General features: G+C 39.5%; 4 protein-coding genes and 1 non-coding gene across 5 annotated transcripts; 3 read left to right on the top strand and 2 right to left on the bottom strand.

Moving 5' to 3' along the window:
• The first annotated feature begins 385 nt into the window (after positions 1 to 385).
• Positions 386 to 3,409, top strand: LOC110069668 (uncharacterized). Its single transcript, XM_020777197.2, has one exon. It carries the CDS (start codon positions 478 to 480, stop codon positions 1,579 to 1,581), a length of 1,104 nt encoding a protein of 367 aa, XP_020632856.2. The 5' UTR covers positions 386 to 477; the 3' UTR covers positions 1,582 to 3,409.
• Positions 3,410 to 4,424: 1,015 nt separating this feature from the next.
• On the bottom strand, positions 4,425 to 4,497 carry Trnar-ccg (transfer RNA arginine (anticodon CCG)). Its single transcript has one exon. It is a non-coding gene; the product is annotated as a tRNA-Arg (tRNA).
• Positions 4,498 to 4,931: 434 nt separating this feature from the next.
• Positions 4,932 to 13,018, top strand: LOC110069657 (checkpoint protein HUS1-like). Its single transcript, XM_089284409.1, has 8 exons — positions 4,932 to 5,053; positions 5,414 to 5,541; positions 6,156 to 6,329; positions 6,960 to 7,067; positions 8,205 to 8,279; positions 8,510 to 8,609; positions 9,151 to 9,276; positions 10,606 to 13,018. The coding sequence occupies exons 1-8, from the start codon at positions 4,978 to 4,980 to the stop codon at positions 10,689 to 10,691; spliced, it is 873 nt and encodes a 290-aa protein (XP_089140535.1). The 5' UTR covers positions 4,932 to 4,977; the 3' UTR covers positions 10,692 to 13,018.
• On the bottom strand, positions 11,864 to 18,799 carry LOC110054315 (myosin-2 essential light chain-like). The gene is made up of 5 exons (XM_089284415.1): positions 18,660 to 18,799; positions 18,447 to 18,581; positions 13,874 to 14,041; positions 12,860 to 12,937; positions 11,864 to 12,099 (listed from the first exon to the last, which is right to left on the bottom strand). Exons 1-5 carry the CDS (start codon positions 18,688 to 18,690, stop codon positions 12,071 to 12,073), a joined length of 441 nt encoding a protein of 146 aa, XP_089140541.1. The 5' UTR covers positions 18,691 to 18,799; the 3' UTR covers positions 11,864 to 12,070.
• LOC149114808 (uncharacterized) lies at positions 14,858 to 15,978 on the top strand. Its single transcript, XM_089284410.1, has one exon. It carries the CDS (start codon positions 14,919 to 14,921, stop codon positions 15,627 to 15,629), a length of 711 nt encoding a protein of 236 aa, XP_089140536.1. The 5' UTR covers positions 14,858 to 14,918; the 3' UTR covers positions 15,630 to 15,978.
• Positions 18,800 to 20,483: the final 1,684 nt, after the last annotated feature.

Raw genomic sequence — 20,483 nt, forward strand, 5'->3', positions numbered from 1 at the left:
TTTTTTATTCAGTGTATAATAAAGCAATTATTAGAATCGGTTTTTGGGATATCCAGAATAATCAAGGTCTCGGTAAGGGTTATCAGCCGAAGCCTCACAGCCGAAGCCGAAGGCTGAGCTCAGCCTTCGGCTTCGGCTGTTATATATAACCCCTACCTCGACCTTGATTATTCTGGATATCACAAAAACCTCATCCAATAATTGTTTATTCTCCATTTGTTCATCTTACTGCTGCCAACCGGGCCTCCCTTCCGAAAACATCTTCGTTATCTTCGTTCCAGTGAACTCCTTTTCCAATGCAGCCTCGTCCCCAGGGTCTTCTCCGAAATGGCGCACGGGAGAATAGAAGAAGGCCCTGGGGACGAGGTTGCCTGAGCCTGCAGTGCCAACGATTGAACAAAGCTAAACATTTCTTTTGCTTTTGTCCCCCGAATTTTCGTTTCCACTGGCGGGATAACAGCGATTAAATCAAGCGTCATGTCAGACAAGGAAGCTTGGAGTCACGAAGTACACGGGAAAATAAACGATCTACTGGCGTCCTTTGAAAAACGGGAGAATGAACTGTCGAAATGGAGCGAGCAACTGGAAAGGGATCGAACAGCATTTGAACAAGAGATGAAGACTAAACGAGAAGACCACGAAATGGCAATCCAAGAACAGTACAAAGACCTTGATGAGACCAGACTACGTATAGAGAAGGAAAAGAAACGAATGCAAGACGTTTACGAGTTTCAATCGTCACCCGTTCATCTCAACATAGGAGGACATCGTTTCACGACCTCTCTTCAGACACTAAGGCGAGATAAGGACTCCATGCTTGCCACCATGTTTTCTGGCAGACACAAACTTGTGCAGGAATCGGATGGGAGTTATTTCGTGGACCGGGATGGCACCCATTTCCGGCACATTTTGAACTACCTCCGTGACGGTTTTCGGGCCGATATGCTCCCCCAAGATGAAGTGTCGCTGAGAGAAATAGTGAACGAAGCTCAGTACTACCAACTCAGTGACTTGGTAGCTGGTGTTGAAAATGTCTTGGATCCTCCCCCTCCGGCACCTGACTTCACCCAGAATGAAATCAATGACATGCTAGCGACACTGACTCGACAGACAACCACAAACAGCACACCTTCAGGTCCAGATCTTGGCAATAGAAGCTGCAGAATGAAAAATGCAGACTTTGTTTTCCACAACATGACTAAAGGAAATCTTGATTTCAGTGGGAAGAACCTCTCTGGTCTTTCATTTGCCCATACTACTTTTGCACATAATGTCTCTTTTGTGGACTGCTGTTTGGTAAACACTTGTTTCTATGGTTGTGAGTTTGCCAGCCATGTGGTGGTAGATTTCACAGATGCAGACATCTCTGGTGCAGATTTCAGACAGTGTCGCTGTGTGCAGAGTGGTCCAAATGCTTTTAATGGTCTGGGTGGTGTTCCAGTCGGCAGTGGTGGGTTTATGTTTGGGTCCAGTTGCTCCAGTTTTGCGCAGCTGATAAAGACTGGGCATGTAAAATTCACTGGCGCGCGGCACATTGGTACAAAGTTTGAACCAAACATCATTGATATGATCCATTTCTAATATATTAAAGATCAGTACCCTTTCATCAGCAACTTAAATAAACAACAATTAAATATGCATTAGAGCAGTTTTCAATTGAGTGTCTTAAAACCAATCACTCACCAATTAGACTACCCAGCGAATCTGAAACAGTAGGTAAAAGTTAAGTCTGCATACAACCCAAAACCAAAACCAAAGTAATTGCCCAATTACTTTCGACACTCAACTGAAAATTGCTCTAAAGATGAAAACTTAATGGCACTTGAAAAGACTTTAAATTATTTAGTATAGGTGTACCCTAGAATATATTTACTGTTTCACAGAAGTATTTATGTACAGGGTTAGTATGGGTCCTGGAAAACCTGGAAAGTCCTGGAATTTTGTTGTAGCATTTTCCAGGACTGCAAAGTCCTGGAAAAGGGTTACTGGTCTTGGAAAGTTCTGGAAATCTGTTAAACTCAAGTAAAAGATATGAAATATGTGGCAGACAGTAAGGAGAATTAATATTGAAATCTTGGGAGTGAAAGGGTTAATGTGAATTTTAGAGTCCTGGGAAAGCCCTGGAAAGTTGTTTCTATGTTCTTTTATGTTGGGAAAGTTCAGTGTCGTAATGTTAACTAGGCTTATTATTGTGGTCCTAACATTAACTACAGTCGAACCTCCCGTAAGCTACCACCCAAAATGTCAAGCTTAGATGGTCGCTTACGAGAGCTAAGACCATATTGGGACAAAATTTTGTCTTATTAGCATATGGTAACTGCTGAGGTCCTTTGAATGTTTTATTCATACGAGGAGTCAATTTTGAGAAAAATATTCAGTACTTCCTGTTGAGAAATTTCTGTCTCTTGTGCTATCCATGATTATGACACCTTATTATCCAATTTCTGCTTTATTATCTCTCAAGTGGTCACTTATGGGAGGTTAAAAACAAAAGAAAATCTCAAACTTTTAGCTCTAAAAGTGGTGCAATCGCTTATGAGAGGTGGTTGTTTACAAGAGGTTCCAAATATAGTTATTTGACTTTGAAACTTTTGCCATTTTGGAAAACTGGTCGCTGAGGAGAGGTGGTCGCTTATGAGAGGTGGTCGCAACCAGAGGTTGCACTGTCCTTGTAGAGGTCACTGACATAGTGACAGGTCTAGGGGAAATCAAAAGGGGGGAGGGGGTTGGGTCAAGTTACAAGTTACACAGCTTGTCAGCTTAATTCTGTTGTATAGAGCTGTAATTGCACAATCATATTTGGTCAATCATGTTATTCCTAGGTGGTTTAGTTAAACAACTGTAACAGTTAAGCTGGTAATATTGAAATGACCAACCAAACTTGCAAAGTTTTGCTTTCAACTCAAATTGGAAATTACCTAATTTATACATTTAAAATCAAAAACAGATTTGAACCACAAATAATTCTATTTCAGTATATTTTTTGTCTTATATTTTTTTCATTATTGAAAAGCACTAATGACAGCAAACCTGGTCCAAAATGTGATATCCATTTTATTCTTATTATAAATAATTTGTCCTATGTGTTCAGGTCATGTTGACTGTTGTGTTTCATTCAGCTTTATTATTTTTGTGCTCAAAGATGACCGAGAATCATCTCAGAGTTATATTAGTCAGGCCCATCTTGCATAAAGAAAGATGACTTGATTTGAAAAGTAAACAGGGTCACTTCCAGGTTTCAAAACTTGCTGACTAAGATTTCAACAAAGTTATGATACACCACCCAACCTTTTTCACCTGAACTCATTGCTTAATAGTTACATTTGAATTTTACTATTTCAATATTTTATTACGAAATTAAAAAATGCAAGGAAACCAGAATGCTAATAAAAGATAACTATTTTAAATATGTACAAGGTCATGATTGGTTTGCAGTCTGCTTCCAACCATTAATTTGGTGGACAGGGGCGTAACAATCCAAAGAGTGGTTTGGGAAGACGAGCTACAGGGTAAATGGCCCACAAACACTGTAGTCTCATGTTTGGGAGCCTAACGTCATTTCACATTCATTCCCAGAACTTTGCTATTTGTGTGTGAGGCTTCAAACATTATTACACATGTTACACAGAAGAGGGTGAAATCTTGACCAATCATTGTCACTACTAAAAAGAAAGAGCTTAATATTTACATGATTATTTTAATTTTTTTGTCCACCATTTTTGAAAATGGTGTAAATCGTTGGTGCAAAATGAAGTTGTTGGTCTACATTTTTTTCTTTTTTTGCAAAGTGCAGAATAACAAATTATGATAAATTGTCATGTGTATGAAATTGATTTCGAAACCAGCCTGTGTTACAGCCGGGCACTGAAACAAGTTTTGGTGATTTGTTCCGTAAGTAAATTTATTTGTAACATTCACTGCCCTCTAGGTCACGGGAACCCAATTATTTTCCCAGCTAAAAGTGGGGAATATCCAAGTGATATTCCCCAATTTTCAGATCCAGCGCGTGTTGCGAAAAATATTTGAAGCTCACAGTTTTCCTAGAGCTTTAACTCCAGGAAAACTGTGAGCTTCTCGGATATTAAATGTTCGAGCAAATGTTCGCGCGAAATGGAGACTTTATTTATTCGAGTAGAAGCATACTTATACTTAGCTGATTATCAATCTGAAGCGAAACAATAGGAACGAACAGGAAATCTTCAAACAAGATTGGGCGAGATAAGTTAAAACAAAGTTGAAAAATCTACTTGGTTTTTTTTGCTGATATGTACATGCACGTCCGCTGTGTACCTGTTCAGTCTGATGTGTAGTAGTCAAATCTATTATTTTTCCAAAGCTTTTGTGATATTGCCCTGTACTTAAATTAAAAGTTAAGAAGAAAAAAAAAGAGTATTTTCTAACGGGAAAAAAAAAAGCCAGGGTAACGTCCTTGATGGGACTCGAACCCACAATCTTTGGCTCCGGAGGCCAACGCCTTATCCATTAGGCCACAAGGACTCAACGCCGATAACTTGTCCTAATTTTTGTATTTAAACATAAGTTTAATTATTTCAGTACGATGAAGTGCTAAAACTCTAATATTTATCTTTTTAAACTTTAAATAATAGTATTAAAGGTTACTTTATCATTTCAAAAAGCTATGTTAGCTAAAACAATGAAGGTAAATACTATAACTGACCCGCTAGAACTTAGTCTCCTTCGCAGCGTGATTTTAGTCGCCACGCAACGTTTTTGTATTCAGTCTGCATTTCACCCTCAGTCAACCCTCAGTCGGTATTTCACCAGTATGCAGTATGCAGTCCGCAATCCGCATTCTGTGTTTTACAAGGATTCTTTGGTTCCCTAAAGTTATTTCTCATTACGCCAACCTCGTTCCCAGGGCCTTTTCCCTGCCCCGTCCCAAATCGCAAGCGTGAATTTGAGTGGGGCACTCTGGGAAGTTTTCAAAATGGCGGTAGTTTTGAGCGAGTTTGCCGTATGAAATTTCTCAACCTCGACAATATGCGTTTTCGAGCGAAGATTATAGATATAAACTGCATTCAACATTTTACACGTAAGTAGTTAGATTTTTTAAATATTTTTTTCGTAACTAAAGGGTTTTTATAGCCTGTTTTCGGTGTTACATCAATAATACAGTGGACTCTACTTTTTCTCATGTGGATTCTATTTAGCTTTACGATGAAGGTCTTCTTTTTAGCGCTGGTTTTGCTCAGTTTCTTCAGGGATATTTTCTTAATCGGCTTAACGGTCTGGCTATCAGATTTGGAATCGGGAAATGTTGTGCAACTGACGATAATATATATAAGAACTGAACAAATTATCTTGCCAGAAACAAATACACCGAGAGACAGCCATAATTTTATTATTTAGATAGCTGGAATTCTTACCATGTTTTGTATTTCTTCACCACTAGGGGTCTTAGGAACCATATCCCGAATGGCTAAGACTTGTGCTCTGCGAATGACACCAACAAAACTTTATTTTATTCTGGCTGACAATGCCACTGTTGGGGGAGTGTCAATTTGGTGTGAATTAACACAGGTCTGTCTAAAATGTTTCATGGTATACGTGTAGAAATAAAAAATATTCTTTCAAAATATTGTATGTTATACCCATGCCAGACTGCAGTTCCTCATCTTTTCATTCACTTTAAATTTAGTGGTAAGACTCGACATGAAAGTAAAAGTTTGGTTGATTCTAGATCTGTTTAAGGTTATTTTGTAGGGAACAACTAAAAATTGTTTGGAAGGCACTTATTTCACAGAAAGTTCATGTCCAGAAACTAGTCAGCCGACGTATGTGTTGTAGGTCACTTTGTTCTTTAGGTCAGAATGATTTCAGTTCAACCTAGGTTAATTTGTGTTAAGAGCAATAACTTATTAGTCAAACAAATTTCAGCAAATGTGCAACAATTGCCTGTGTCACATATTATATGTCACAATTTTTGCTTTTTTGGTGATAAAAACTAGTGATAAAAAGGAACGACATTTCAAACCCTCTAAGGTCAATTTTAAATAAAAAGAACCTCTCCAAACTAATTTCAGTTGCTTTCTTTTTAACTTGGAAATGTGACTGCAGAGTGATACTTACTGCTAGTTTTTATCATCAAATACTTATTGAAGAAACTTCATTACAAAATTTTTTTCTTTTTTCAGAGCAACTTCTTTGATGAGTATCGTATTGAAGGAAAAGATGAAACCAACAATATTTACCTTGAGCTGGTGCCAGAGAATTTGGCACGAGCCATGAAATCAGCAGGCAGTGCACAAGCTGTGAAAATAAAACTGACAAAAAAACACACTCCATGTTTAACATTTGAAGTTACCCTGGTAAGTGCTAAATATTGCCATAAAACGCCAAGCTAGTGGAAAGAAAGGCATGATGCTTTCATGTTGCGAATGCTTTTTTGAGTAGTGGAGTTAATTTAGGTCATAAATGACCAGAAAATGTCTAAACAGATGCCTAAAAACTGCAATTTTGCCAAAAATTTCCAGATTTCAATGGTTTAAAAGTTATTGTCAGTGATGTGTTAAATTTAGGGAAATAAGCTGGAAAAAACTAGATTTGTTAGTTTTGTTTTTGAATAGTCTAATTTTGATATTACTATGTTAAAATTCAGCTTGGCAGTGAGGACTAGAGGACACAAACAAAGGGAATTGAATGACAATGTTTATTCATTTCTTTTGTTTGTGTCCTCTTGGCCTCACTATCAAACTGAATTTTAATATCTTAAAAGTAGCCTGTTGTTACCTCTCAGGGGTGAAAATATATTTGTGACATACTCACATTGTAAGAGCAGAGGAAGGGTTGGAGGGGGGGGGGGGGGAGGTTCATAGCCTATAATTGTTTCAAAAAAGGTTTAGTTGAGTAATGGATACAGCTAAAGAGAAAATCAGCAACTGCAGCTTTGAGAGTCCATAGTACGTATTTTAAATGTTGATGGGATTCTGGTATTTCAGCCATCCCTTACCAGTCACACAAGAAGTGTGGTACACGACGTACCTGTAGGAGTGATTCCTCAGAGGAACTGGGACGATTATGAGGAGCCTGCTATGCCAGACTTTGATGTGAGTGTTAATTATTTCTTACTTTCATCACCTGTCGTAAAAGTTTTTCCTTTACTTATTTTCTTTCACTTTTTAATTCTTCGTCTTCACTTTCACGCAATAAAAAAATAAATCAAAAACCATTCATTGGATAAAGTCAAGAAATTGTGATGTTATAGAAGATATATAAAAAGATGACACTTCTCCAAGGTTTAGGTTTGTGTGTTTTCCCAAACTTCAGATATTCATCAAAATATTTTGTGCAAATGTACAGAGCCCAGTATGGAGCCGCCATGTTGGTGTACCTCCATTGTACACCAACATGGTGGCAGGAATGTGATGTAAATAATATTGGAACTTACTTTGGCTATCTTGGAGACTGACTATGTGAACCGAACAAGCAAACATTTAAATAATCACATTTCCTAATACTTTAACTCCTAAAAAGGCTAAAAATTACTAGATAAGTGTATATTTCTGGACAAATGCTATCATAGTTTTATCTCACGCGCCACCATAACTCTGAAATTCAAAATGTGCTGGTTTCCAGGCAAAACAATTTTCTTTAAAAAGTGGGCGTCCACTGGATGCCTGGACACCCATCTGGCTAAAAGCCTGGTTCAACCTTCTTAGTAAATGGTTTGAACCCACGAGTATTGGCAGTTCATAAAGTGTGATCTTCTGGGTGAGAGTACATGTAGTTCTGAAAAGAATTGTTGTTGGTAATTGATGTTCAGTGACAACCTGAGTGAAAGTTATCTTCAGAGTTAAGGGGAAAGTGTTTGTGAGTAGATGGTGGTTTGATGTGTTAAGACTGATTGTTCCATTTAGCTGTGATGGTATTAGCTGTAACACAGTTAAACTCATGTAGAGTAAGATTCGTATTATCAGTTGTGTAGGCAGAGCATCTGTAGTAGTTGTTGTGTGTAATCGTAGTGTTAGTAGTAATCGTAGTGTAAGTAATGGTCATATTGTAAGTAAGGTCACTAGTGGCGTAAGTGATATTAGTATTGTAAGTAATGTAAGTATTGTAGATAATGTTAGTATTGTAAGAAGTCTTAGTAGTGTAAGTAATGTTAGTATTGTATGCAATAGTAAAAAAAAAAAAACACAGTTAAACTCATATATTAGACTGAAGAGTTTGTTCTTCTTTTGAAGGTTAGCATATACATGCCATCACTCAAAGTGGTGAAAAATGTAATTGAACGAATGAAGAATCTCAGCACTTTTTTGGTAAGTGGTTTAGTGTAATTGTTACCATGGTAATCATCATGATCGTCATGGTCACCAACACCGTCATCATCATCATCATCATCATCATCATCATCATCATCATCATCAATTCCTTCTCCCCATGTGCAGGACAGGCCTTGTTAAGAATAAGGCACCTCCAAAGCCCCCGTAGACTCCCCCTGTATTACCTGTCTAGGTGATTATAATTCAAACTGAATTGTTCATTTTAGATACTTGCAGCCAATCAGAGTGGTAACATGACTCTTGGAATAGACACAGACATGGCATCTGTCACAACGCATTTCAAGCATTTGGACACGCCTACCTGGGGTACGAGAATTGCCGAAATTTACATAGGTTGCTTCTTCAGGGATTGAGTGCTATTGAAGTAAATATAAAATAGCATACAAATATAAAAGTCTAAAAAGTAATTGGGAATGTAAAATCCTTAGAGCATGTTAACACGCATAATAATCTAAACTTACAGCTTTCCAGGAAGCTTAGCTTAATTGTTTAGATAATTATGCATATTTTGTAAACTTTTATATTTGTATGTTATTTTTGACCTGGGAAAAAGGTCAAAACGTCGTTCGTTTTTACCGCTGAGTTTAATTACCAGATGTTTATCAAAGAAACTTCTTATTAAGATGGAGTACTATGTAAGTGGGTATATGAAAGATCATATATTTGAACTGCAGAGAAAGATGTGAAGACATGAGTGATACACATCTAAAGCAGCTGTGAAAATTAAGCCTGAACAAAATTCTGGCTATGTGAATGGACAGTGTGGGTATTTTCTCCTCTCCCATCTTCCAATCACCATTCTTCTCCTAGCATCGATTTACAGTGTATGAATTAATGGAATTTGCAGAGGGTGATAACTCATCACAACACCACAACAGAGATCCTGACAAAATGGCCGAGGCCAGAGTGGACGTCAGAAAACTCGCCGCTTTTTTACACAGTCAACAAGTCAGTCCTAGCCGTGTAATATGCAGTAAGTAAAGTTAATTTTCCGTTGTGTAGTGACTCCCGAGAACTTGAACCTTCATGGGAAATCAACAAAGCGATTCAACAGCAGAAGAACAGTTTGCAACAAGTTAAGCACTGTTGATGTCAGTCTTTTCAGAACGTCCTGTAACCAGTCCCTGACACTTTACAGCCAACCTGTTTCTGTCCTTGATTCTGGAGAGCTTCAACTCATTAGGCTTTGACAAAATGAAGTTCAAGTTATCAAGTCCCGGTCAAGTGGACTTAGCGACAGGTTCGAGTTTATACCGAGTTTAGAATTAAATGGAAGAAGCAAATCCATCTTTGGTTCGATTAGCACGAGAGATTCGAGTAAAAAAAGCAAAAAAGGAAAAAAAAGAGAGATTCGAGTAATCGGGGGTTCGAGTTCAATATCGGGGATCAGCAAGTGACCTCAAGGGAAACAGTGAGTTTTGTTTCCCCGCGACCCTCAACAAGACCAAGACCCTCACACAAATTTGCCGTTTCAAAGTACACGACCTGATGACGTGCGAGACGAAAGCTAGGGTGCGTTCCTTTGGGGTGATCTGGATCAGGATCGGTGATCCAAGATCACTCGGATCATAGATCATCAAAGGAACCGAAGAATCCGTGACCAGAGTGGATTCATTGGTTCCTGTGATGCACCATAATCCGAGTGATCTTGGTTCACTGATGCTGATCCAGATCACCCCAAAGGAACGCACCCTTAAATTTGTTGTTTCCCTTGGAAGTTAGTGAGTTTCGACCCTGAAACGTTACATGTTCTCTTCCAGTCGGAAAACGTATTTGAGTTGGGAGGTACAGCAATTGTAGTTGTTTCCAAAAATTGTTATTTTATTTTGACCAGAAAGTGTGTTTTGTGTTTCCCAGTATTTTTGTTGTACCTGGAGAAGTTGGTCGTCTAAATTCCTACGGAGAATTAATCCTAGTTAAGGTAGATTTCCACCGTCGCGTTATTTGACGTTGGTTAGGAGGCGTACATTTTACAGTAACTGCCTTTGCATTGATATTCGACCTTGATAAGCTTTGCTGTAACTTTCCCTTAAAAGTAAGAAACAAAGAAAACCCCATTTTGTTTCTTTTATTTATGGAGACACCAACTGTGGATGAATGTCTTCAGTTCGAAGATTAAAATTACTTCAATGGTTACTTCCAGACTCGTATTCAGTTTTTGTTTTTCAACTTGTATCCAAACCACACTCTAGCTAAAATCGCTCAAATATTGATTCCGTACGAATCTTGGTAACCCCTTACTACCCTTCATTTAGATCTTGAGTTTATTGTGCTATTTGTTTTGTTATTTCTCGTTCAACAGATATTGTACACGGCAAGGCAGTCCAGTTTCTGTTGCTTCATGAAGATCTTTCTCTTCAATATGTTATTCCAGCGGTTTCTCTTTGATGCTGCGTGTGACATCACGACGTTCAGTTCATATGTCATGACAAAGCGTTAAGTATCTACGTTGAAGCTCATTTGACAAAGGGAGTTTACAAAGAACGAGTTTACATGGCTTACGACGCGGTTGAACGCCCAGACCCGAGGCTCATAGGGTGGTAAGTTGGGAAGTTAGTCGGAACTCATCGTATAAAACTCCACTGACCTGGGCAACTCCTTGGTAACTAAATCGGCAACAGTAACTCTTAGTGATACTGCCTCAGTGATTCCGCTTGCCTGGACAATGTGGAAACAAATGTCTTTTGTCTCTCTTTTTAATTTCGTTCATCTCTTACCCACGATCCACCTACGCTGCGTAAAGCAGTTTTCTTTATTTGCCCGTTTTTTCATTCGCGAAACGGGACGCGTGAACTTAGATTTTAAGGACAGGTTGTACAAGAAAGGCTTCAGTTCAGTGCGGTTTACTAGTGTTTGATGGTAAATCCAGGTTCAAAACCTTCCAAATGAAACTGAGTTTTATTTTTGTGAAAGTGAACGTGCTTGAAGGCGTAAAAGCCTTTCTCGCAAAACTTTAGGCGACATGGATATTGCCGCCTATTTCATTGACCCTAGCTTAATTAGCGTGCGTACTCCAGTCTGGCCCCGTCCACACTACGCTGAAGGAATTTGAAAATGGAGGCTGCACTCTGAAAACGCATCAGATGTTTTCCGTCCACACTACGCCGGAGGAATTTAAAAACGCAACAATCACCGACCATTTTGGATTCGTGTTTGAGAAAAACTCGGTCAGCGAAATCACATCATCAGCGCGACGCTATGATTTTCGAAAAGCTCCGTTTACAAAATATTTGTTTTCCGTCCACACGAAAATGAAAAGCCAGCGTTTTCAAATTCCTCCGGTTTGAAGGGCGCGGTTTTCCAAAAGCCCCGTATTCGTGACGGATTTGTGTGGACGGTAGGCCTAACCGTAGAAATAAAGCTGCGCTTTCAAATTCCTGCGACGCAGTGTGGACGCTGCCTCAGGAAAAAGAGATCCCCTCTGCTCGTGTGCATACGTGCAGGCAGGAACTACAAGGGTTGTATTGCGATACTTTACAACAACGGCGTTGGCTGACTGTTATGGAGCGTTTTCTTGAGTAATTCGCAATAAAGAAGAGAATGAACAACCACATTGAAAATTAAAGTTTCAATCACTTTATTGAACAAACAAGTGCTAACTTGACATGTTTGTGACCGTTTTGTTTCTCTATCCAACACGTTAGGGCAGTAAATCAGAAAAGAAGTACATTTTGACACCATTAGATTGCTAACAGATCGATCATATGGAGCTGAAATGTTAAAGAGAAGCTTCAGATATTTGTACGACGGAGATTACTTTCCTTTGCCTAGTTCGACATAACCATGTTGACAAAGTCTATGAAACAAAAGAAACAAAAAAGCGTTATTGTATAAATCACATAGCGAAAGTCTTTCGGTGGGTACGTCACTTGCAACTGAAGTTTTCGGACGATTTTAGTTTCGGACAAAAAAGTGTCCGAAATAAAACCGTCCGAAATTTTTAAGCGTCCGAAATATTTACAGTACAGTACAGAGCTGTAAAGTAGCTTCAAAGCGCTAAGTTTCCCTTATGCCGCTTTACGGAGCGAACTCTAGCTAGGACACTACTTGACATTCGCGACGCCTTGACACAGTTTGCGTTATTTTCTCGTCGGTTTATTCGTAAAACCTCGAGGCTGTAGTAAAACATCATCTTTTGATGTTGTTTCAGTCTAATTCGTGTTTTGTAGGCGTAAACTTATTTTAGCTAGCTATGTTTTAGTTATGTCCAGAATTTGTCCGAAATGTGATAAAAGTGTCCGAAAACTAAACGTCACAAAAGTCTTGACAAGAGATCTTGAGACTCACTTTCGTTGCTTATTTTTTTTTTTTTTTTTTTTTTTACGGTTAATATTTTTTTACATCATAATCTGTCTTAATGGCGCCATGGGACGCATAAGTTCCAACTTTTACACCTAACGGATAAATTTTTGGCCCGTTGTACAGCTAACGGTTGATAGTGATTGAACGTTCTCATATGCGAAGCACCCTCAAACACGGTCCGCAAGGAGAGTGTTTAGTAATGCCAGGCATTTATTAGTATTCACAGGCTTTTATAGATTAGTGGAGCCAATCACCTGCAGTGTTGATAAATCCTCCATGCTCTCCCACATCATCGAATAAAATGTCCACCTGCTTATCTCGGAGTTTGTTACCTGTCGATCAAAACACCAATATGAACAAAATGTGGGCAAGCAACGCGTTTAGAGAGCTATGTTAAAAAAAAAAACTTAAAACTATGAACTGAAAACTTCTATTACAAGCTTGTAAGTTTATGAACAACCATTGGATTGCAGTAGACGGCTAAATCGGGTACCACTGGGGTTACCCAGGCAGCCACGGTCAATTGATCGATGGGTTTAATTAATTTCTTTACTTAAAATTAACATAGACTTAATGTTCTAACTTCCAACTGGTCCGTTTTAAGAGTTAAACTTTGGTTTGAGGACAAAAGGTGAAATGCAGCCGGGCAGAGTTGCCATCGTTGACTTGTACGAAGCAATCAGGGAGGCGGCGCGGCCGAGTGGTCAGAGCGCCGGACTTGAAATCTGAAGTCCTGCTCAGACCTGGAGTTGCTTCTCGACAGACCCGAATTCAACTCCTCGAGCATGCTTTTAAACAGCCAACTGGTCTGCCTTCAGCCTGTTGAGATTTTTAAGCCTACTGTGTTTATTTGAAATATTTCTTTCTTTCAGTTTGAGTGGGATGCCAGAGAACTAGCTGATTGTGGCTAAACGTACCGACCACTATACACATTCAACATTTATTTAATCTTATATGGCTAGCTCCGTGAGCGGGCAAGATGAATCAAATACTGCGCTGTGATTGGCTACCCGAGCGGGCAAGATGGAGCTATCTTGCCCGCTCGGGACTACCCGCCGTGTCCCGCAAGAAAAATTTCCGCGAAAGCCATATAATAAATTCTTTATTGACCAAACTTGTTCGGTCAAGATGGCTGGATATTGGCCTCGTTCTTTTTTGCGAGTTTATGGACCGAGACGGAGTCGAGGCCCATAAACACGCAAAAAAAGAACTTGGCCAATATCCAGCCATCTTGACCTCACACTTGGTCAATAACCCATACATCTTACCTAGCGAGGTTAACACATGACGCATTTCACCAGAAGCGACTCTTCCCGCGTTGTCCTTGTCAAACACGCTTAGAGTTTCAATGAACTGTTGAGCGCTGACTGGTTTGGATCTCTGTTTCTCGGTAAGGAAGATTGGCAGAAATTCTTCAAACCTGATGCGTTTGTTACCTGCAAAAACATGGCAAGCTTGATATTGTACCTTAGTCTCCGATTTCAGCGTTTTTAGAATGATTTTAGAAAGGGCACGGCACTATAATCCACCCTTTTAACCGTCCGATTTTCAAAATGACTGATTCTTCCTCCTGATGTCTTACCTGACGACGGGCGCCACCAACTTGAACGTGAAACAAGATGGTGAATTTATTTTTACAGGAACTGTACCACCCCGTCTTTTATTGACGAATTACGCTACACTTTTCTTTACCTCTCGCGTGAAAGGTTACTCCTTTTGAACGGAGCTTAGCCATCGAAGCAAGCGTTCCCGTACGAATAGCTTTTTCCGCATTCTGGCCGCGCGCATTCTGTCTTATTTCATGAGTCGTAGAGCAAGAAAAATTGTGGCCGATTCAAAAAGAACGCATCTACCTAATGGATTTATTGAAAATCGAAGAAAACCCGGGTTTAATTCCGCTTTCGACGCTTTATAATACCGAAAACATGCTCTGAAATCCTCGCTGCAGTTCCGGATATATTTTCCACAAGTAATGAGGTCAAGAGAGACTTATCTGAGGTCCAAGTGGTCGTAACTGGCTTTTATATATGTCTCAGGATTAATGAAAACCACACCCTGCTCTTCAACGTAGACGATACAAAAATGGAAAGGAATGTCAATCTTATCAGTTTCACTCATTTATTTTCCTTTTCGTGCTTTGCTCTATTATTATTATTATTATTATTATTATTAACTTTGCCTGATATTCAAGAATTATTGGAGCCTTTGGAGAATGCCATATGTAAGGTACTCATCCCTGCAATTATGGAGCATAGGTGCACTCGGCTGGACAGGGACATTCTAGCACTGCCAGTCCGTCTAGGGGGGCTTGGCATGACAAACCCGTGTCTTGACGCAAATCTTGAGCAATCCTCCTCCGTCAAAGTTACCATCCCGCTGGTCCAACAGATCGTGGCTCAATCCCATCAGATGCCGGATGATTCTTTGGTCAAGCGACTACAACAGCCAATGAGGAGTGAGAGAGCAACGGTGCTCCAAGACAGGGCAGAGCATATCAGAGGGGTAGCCCTACAGAAAGTCCAACGGGCACTTGACCTTGCTGCGGAAAAAGGGTCATCTGTTTGGCTGACGGTACTCCCCCTTCGAGAAATGGGTTTCAATCTGAATAAGAGAGAGTTCCGCGATGCAATCAAACTGCGCTACGATTGGCCGGTTGATGATATCCCCTCCACCTGTGTATGCGGTGATGCTTTTACAGTGGACCACGCAATGATATGCAAGAGAGGTGGGTTCATTACCCAACGTCACAATGAGCTCAGGGACTTAGAAGCCGAACTCCTGAATATGGTTTGTACCGATGTTGAGATTGAGCCTGTCCTGCAAGACATCTCGGGTGAACAGCTGAGAAGAGGTTCTAATCGAGCTCCAGATGCGAGATTAGATATTCATGCGCGCGGATTCTGGGAGAACCAACGATCAGCATTCTTTGACGTGAGGGTTTGTCACCCTAATGCTGATTCGTATAGGGACCTAGAGCTCGAACAGATATACCGCAATCATGAGAACGAGAACAAGCGCCTTTAAGCGAGGAGGGTTTAGGATATCGAACAAGGAACTTTTACACCCTTTATTTTCACGTCAACAGGCGGCATGGGAAACGAATGCTTGCAATACCATTCCAGACTGGCGCAGCTGTTCTCCATCAAGAAAGGAGAACATTATGCTAAAACAATCTCCTGGATAACAGCAAGGACATCCTTCGCTTTACTAAGATCCGCACTAATCTGCCTAAGAGGTTCAAGAGCTAGAAGGAAAGCCTTTTGTGACTTTAAGAACATTGATATTGACGTTGAAACCCAGGAGGGAGCCATTATGTAAACACTGTTGAATTAGGTTTTAATAGTTTATTTCTTTTACTTACTTTTACCTTGTATATACCAATTTGTATGTTTTTTTAAAAAATTATTATTATTATTATTGTTATTATTATTATTATTATTATTATTGTTATTATTATTATTATTTTATTATTATTTTTTTCTCATCGTTTGGAGTGATTTTGAGGCCTTTATAATTAGCAGTCGAGCGGGAAATCAAACTTTGAGTGTGTACGTCGTTTAGTGTGAACGAACGCATTTTTTCTTTGGCACGGTTTTCACAAACCCACTCATATTCGTAGAGGTGCTTAAATTTGTTGTAAAGCTGGGCTTAAAGGAGAGTTTATAAAGCATCTAACTATACAAAGAAAACTCTAATCTGTTTTTGGCGGGAACAGAAGGCATTCTTATTTTCACTTTAAAATCGATCAGATGTGTTTTGGGTCGGATTTACTGCCTTAAGACAACCCTGTAGTAAGTAATCTGAGTGGCACTTTCATGTATATGGTTCCATTTGTTCTCGATAAATAACTTTTGGCGAGTGAAATTTTCTGAAGAAATTGTTTCGTATGACTTTCAGTTTGGGGGACTCTTGGCAATCAAAAGGGTTAATAAAACAGCTTTGCAATGAAATTTGTATTATTTGTTACAGATAGTGCCGTAATTCTAGACACTACGATAAAAGATCATTTGGCTGTAACTGAAAGATAATGTCCCACAAGTGAACGAGATAACCTTTTCTTTATGGGTGACCTGTATTCAGTTGCACAAACTCCAATGTTACGAGCCGTTTCGGTGTTGAAAGGAGAACGAAAATCACCCTGAAACTAAGGTCGGAGGAATTTGCAAACGGAGGTTGCACTCTGAAAACGCATCAAATGTTTTCCGTCCACACTATGCCGGAGGAATTTAAAAACGCAACAATCAACGGTCATTTCGATTTGCGCTTCACAAAACTCGCTCAGGGAAATCACATGATCATCGTGACAACATCGTTTTCGAAAAGTTCCGTTTTCAAAATATTTTCCGTCCACACGAAAACGCAAAGCCGGCGTTTCCAAATTCCTCCGGTTTGAAGAGCGTTTTCGAGAAAAGCTCTATTTTGGTGACGGTTAGTGCGCACAGTAAGCCCAACCGTAGAAATAAAGCTGCGTTTTCAAATCCCTCCGCATCGCCCAGTGTGGACACGGAGCCTAAAGCTAGTAAAATATTTTGGCCAGCGATGGAGAAAAGTGACCCTCGCTGAAGTCAAAACAGCTTGTTTCATTATTTATCTTCGGGTATGAACATACTATATCTTCCACTTAAGACGGTTGATGTGGAATAGCAAAAAGGCAGTGACCCGAATCAAAATTTCTCTCGAGGAAAAAGCGTTCTGTTTCTCAATTCTGCCTTCAAACCAAGTAAAGCATAGAGGATACCAGCTATCAGTGAAAAAAAAAAGAAACATTTCACTGTGCAGTACGAAATAATCTAGCAGAAATGAGTTTGTTTAAGAGATTTCATTTCAATTAATAAAAAAGATAAGATATAAGCTTAATAGCTAATTACTGCCAAATCTGACAATCGTTTAATTTATAATCGCATTCTAATTTGCACAATGAATTTCCCGCGGCTATGCTTTCAAAACAGCGATGGCTTTCATTGTGAACAGCTACTGCGTAAATTCGTTACCTGTCAGACAAATAAAAAGGCTAGTAATGAAACATGATATGGCAGATGACAACTCCTTTGCGACTAATTGTTTTCAAGGGGTATTGATTTCGGCAAGTTTTTGTTGCTGCACACCAAAATATGCAAAGTGTTTTGTGATCAAAAGCGTGAAAGGAAGAAAGCTATCAACACTTCATTTGCTTTTTAAAACGTAGAATGATCAAATTCCTTTGATGTGCTCGTATTTTTTTGTCACAATTCCAATAACTACATGTTTGGCGGTGTTCAGTTAATTTTAAGCGATTTCCCTAAATGGATGTCCAGATCATTTTACTCGCAGCTGTTACGTTTCTGAAAGGCTTTCTCGCTACAATTACGCTCGTTCAATATACTCATGACAAAACAACTCGAACGAGATTATTCCACGTACGAAAATTGCGTGACATTACTGTTTATTGAAGAAAGGGGATAGAAGTTGTTATATCGTCTGCTACAGGAAACCAGCTGGACGAAACTTGGCATAAATCGGCTTTAAAACTTAACCTCGAATGTTTTTGCAGTCGAGATGAAAATCAGACTCGTAACATCTGTGATAAAGTCTAGCTGTACTCAGCCAAGTTCTCCTTCGTTGTGCGTCTGAATTGCACTGAAGAAATTCAAAATTTCTCTCAACCTCGAACGAATAACCTTTTGACTAAACAAATGAACAAACCCACGTTGGTATTGCTACGTCCCTGAGCTCAAATCAGTGACCGCCAATAACGTATACCACAGGAATATAAGCCTTTAATTATAAATAAATCCGGCTCGATTAAAAATATTCGCTGATCAGTAATTAAAATTTAGCAACAAATAGAAAATTATTCCTCACCCACGTCCTTTTCGATCTTGTCTATATCCTCGTCGTCGGGATTAAGGTTCAACGAGCGAAGCAAGCAGCCAATCTGGTCAGATTCAATCTTACCGTCTCCCTGGTCGTCAAACAGCGAGAACGCTTCTCTGTACTCTGCGTGAAAACATTCGCGGAAAATTCAAATGTCACTGACAATATCACCCGCAATTTTAACGTTAATACACTACTCACCGTCCATTTCTTCTTGAGTGGGTTGAGACATTTTGACGGTCAGGGATTCGTGAAGCAAGTAAGTGTGGGTGAAGACGAACGTTTGATTGAAATGCTCAATTTATAGACAAGGGAAGTCCTGGAATTACATGCGGGTATTTAAGAGGGTGGGGTCATTGTGGCACGCTTACGAAATTGTAGCGTGGGTCGGGTAACACAGGGTAAGTTAAGCGGGGAGGGGGGCGGGGATTGATCTTGATAAAAATGTACTTCACTGCTCTCCCTTCATGTTTACCGCCAGAAATGGTCCACATCAGAAAAACTACATTAAACAGGTTTTTCTTCAGAATTTTTCTTCAGTATTTGCTTATGGTGGGTATTTCAATTTGAAAAGAAAATTTTAGGTTTTTTATGTTTACTTTACTGCTTGCAGGCAGACATTTTCACCAGTAATGTCCTCTGTCTCGCACGGAGAAGCGAGAAACATAAAAGAAAATAGCTTACATCTACACGCAGAGGATATGTTTTCTTGTGCTCAATAGCTGGCTTTTTAACAATGGCCACAAGGCAAAACACAGTTTGTCGTTTTAGATCACACTGAGAGTAAAACAAAAACTCCGCCTCTTTCAGAGCGAGAGAGGCTGAGAAAAAATGAAGACTCGGCTATAAATAGCGAGAATATTAAGCAGTTTCAGTAATTTTTGAAAAAGATTCCTTTCTTCGATGTGTACCTCAAGAAGCCCATGAATATCTCAAGGCGTGGTTAACATCAACAAAGTAGAATTTTATTAACTCATTTTCGCAGACCAATTTGAGCTCGAGGCACTAGCCATTGTCAAAGATACGCCTCGTTAACGCTGGGCCAGTTATCACTGAAGGGCGGGGCCTAATAAGAGGCATTCCTCTATTGAGAGTAGTTTGTAATTTATTGGTAATCCGGCAAGATGATAATGAAAAGTAATCTTGAGTCGTGCAGATACCAAATATATAGCCAGCACTTCGCGACCACAGAACCGAGAAAGAAAAACAGTTTAAAACAACCACCAAATTAAAAAAAAAAAAAACAGATAGTCGTTATTATAGTGATAGGAGAAGTATTATTCAACAAGACTTGTTGTTAAGAGATAACAGAAGTCTTGAATTTTATTTATAGGGTTGCAAAGAAAACTTGATTTTATCATCAGGAATGAAAAACAGTCGCATTCCAGTGGAGTTAAAAAGATAAACAATAAATAAATAAATAAATTTCGGAGAGGAAAACCGCCAGTAGCGCACGTTACAGTTTTTATACGGTTCTTCTATCCAGGTCGAATTGGAATTTGGAGAGGCTGTATTTAGAACCTACAGTAACAACGAAACAACCCATGGCGCCAGGACGAAAGAAAATCCGGGCCACATTGGTGGGAGGAATGCTCTGACACCGCTGCGCCATCTAGTGCTCCCCTAGAGTAGAGTGCTAGATAGCGCACTGCTTTCTAAAAATCTCCTAGATAAGGGAGAGCCCCTCTGTACTGACCCCGTAGACCACAGATGTTTGGAAGCATATAAGTAGTTCAAATACCCAGTTATCAGCATATGGTATGATCATGAAGTCCATGAACGTTCTTTAGTTGGCGGAGTTTACAAGATCTGCCTTTAATTTTGCACTTTGGAAAGACTGGATTTTTTTTTTTCGGGAGTGGGGTGGGAGAGGCTTGAGAGGTGCGCACACAGTTTAGCGACGTCATTTATCTAAATACTGAAGTATTTTAGATAACTGTCCAGCGGATTTTTCAAGGAAAGGTGAAAAGCGCAAAAATCCCTGCCAAAGTGTTTTACTTTGGAACTGGTATATACCCTTCACAG

Source organism: Orbicella faveolata, unplaced genomic scaffold, assembly GCF_042242905.1.
Source record: "Orbicella faveolata isolate gen_17 unplaced genomic scaffold, um_ofav_v1 contig_13, whole genome shotgun sequence".
NCBI lineage: Eukaryota > Metazoa > Cnidaria > Anthozoa > Scleractinia > Merulinidae > Orbicella > Orbicella faveolata.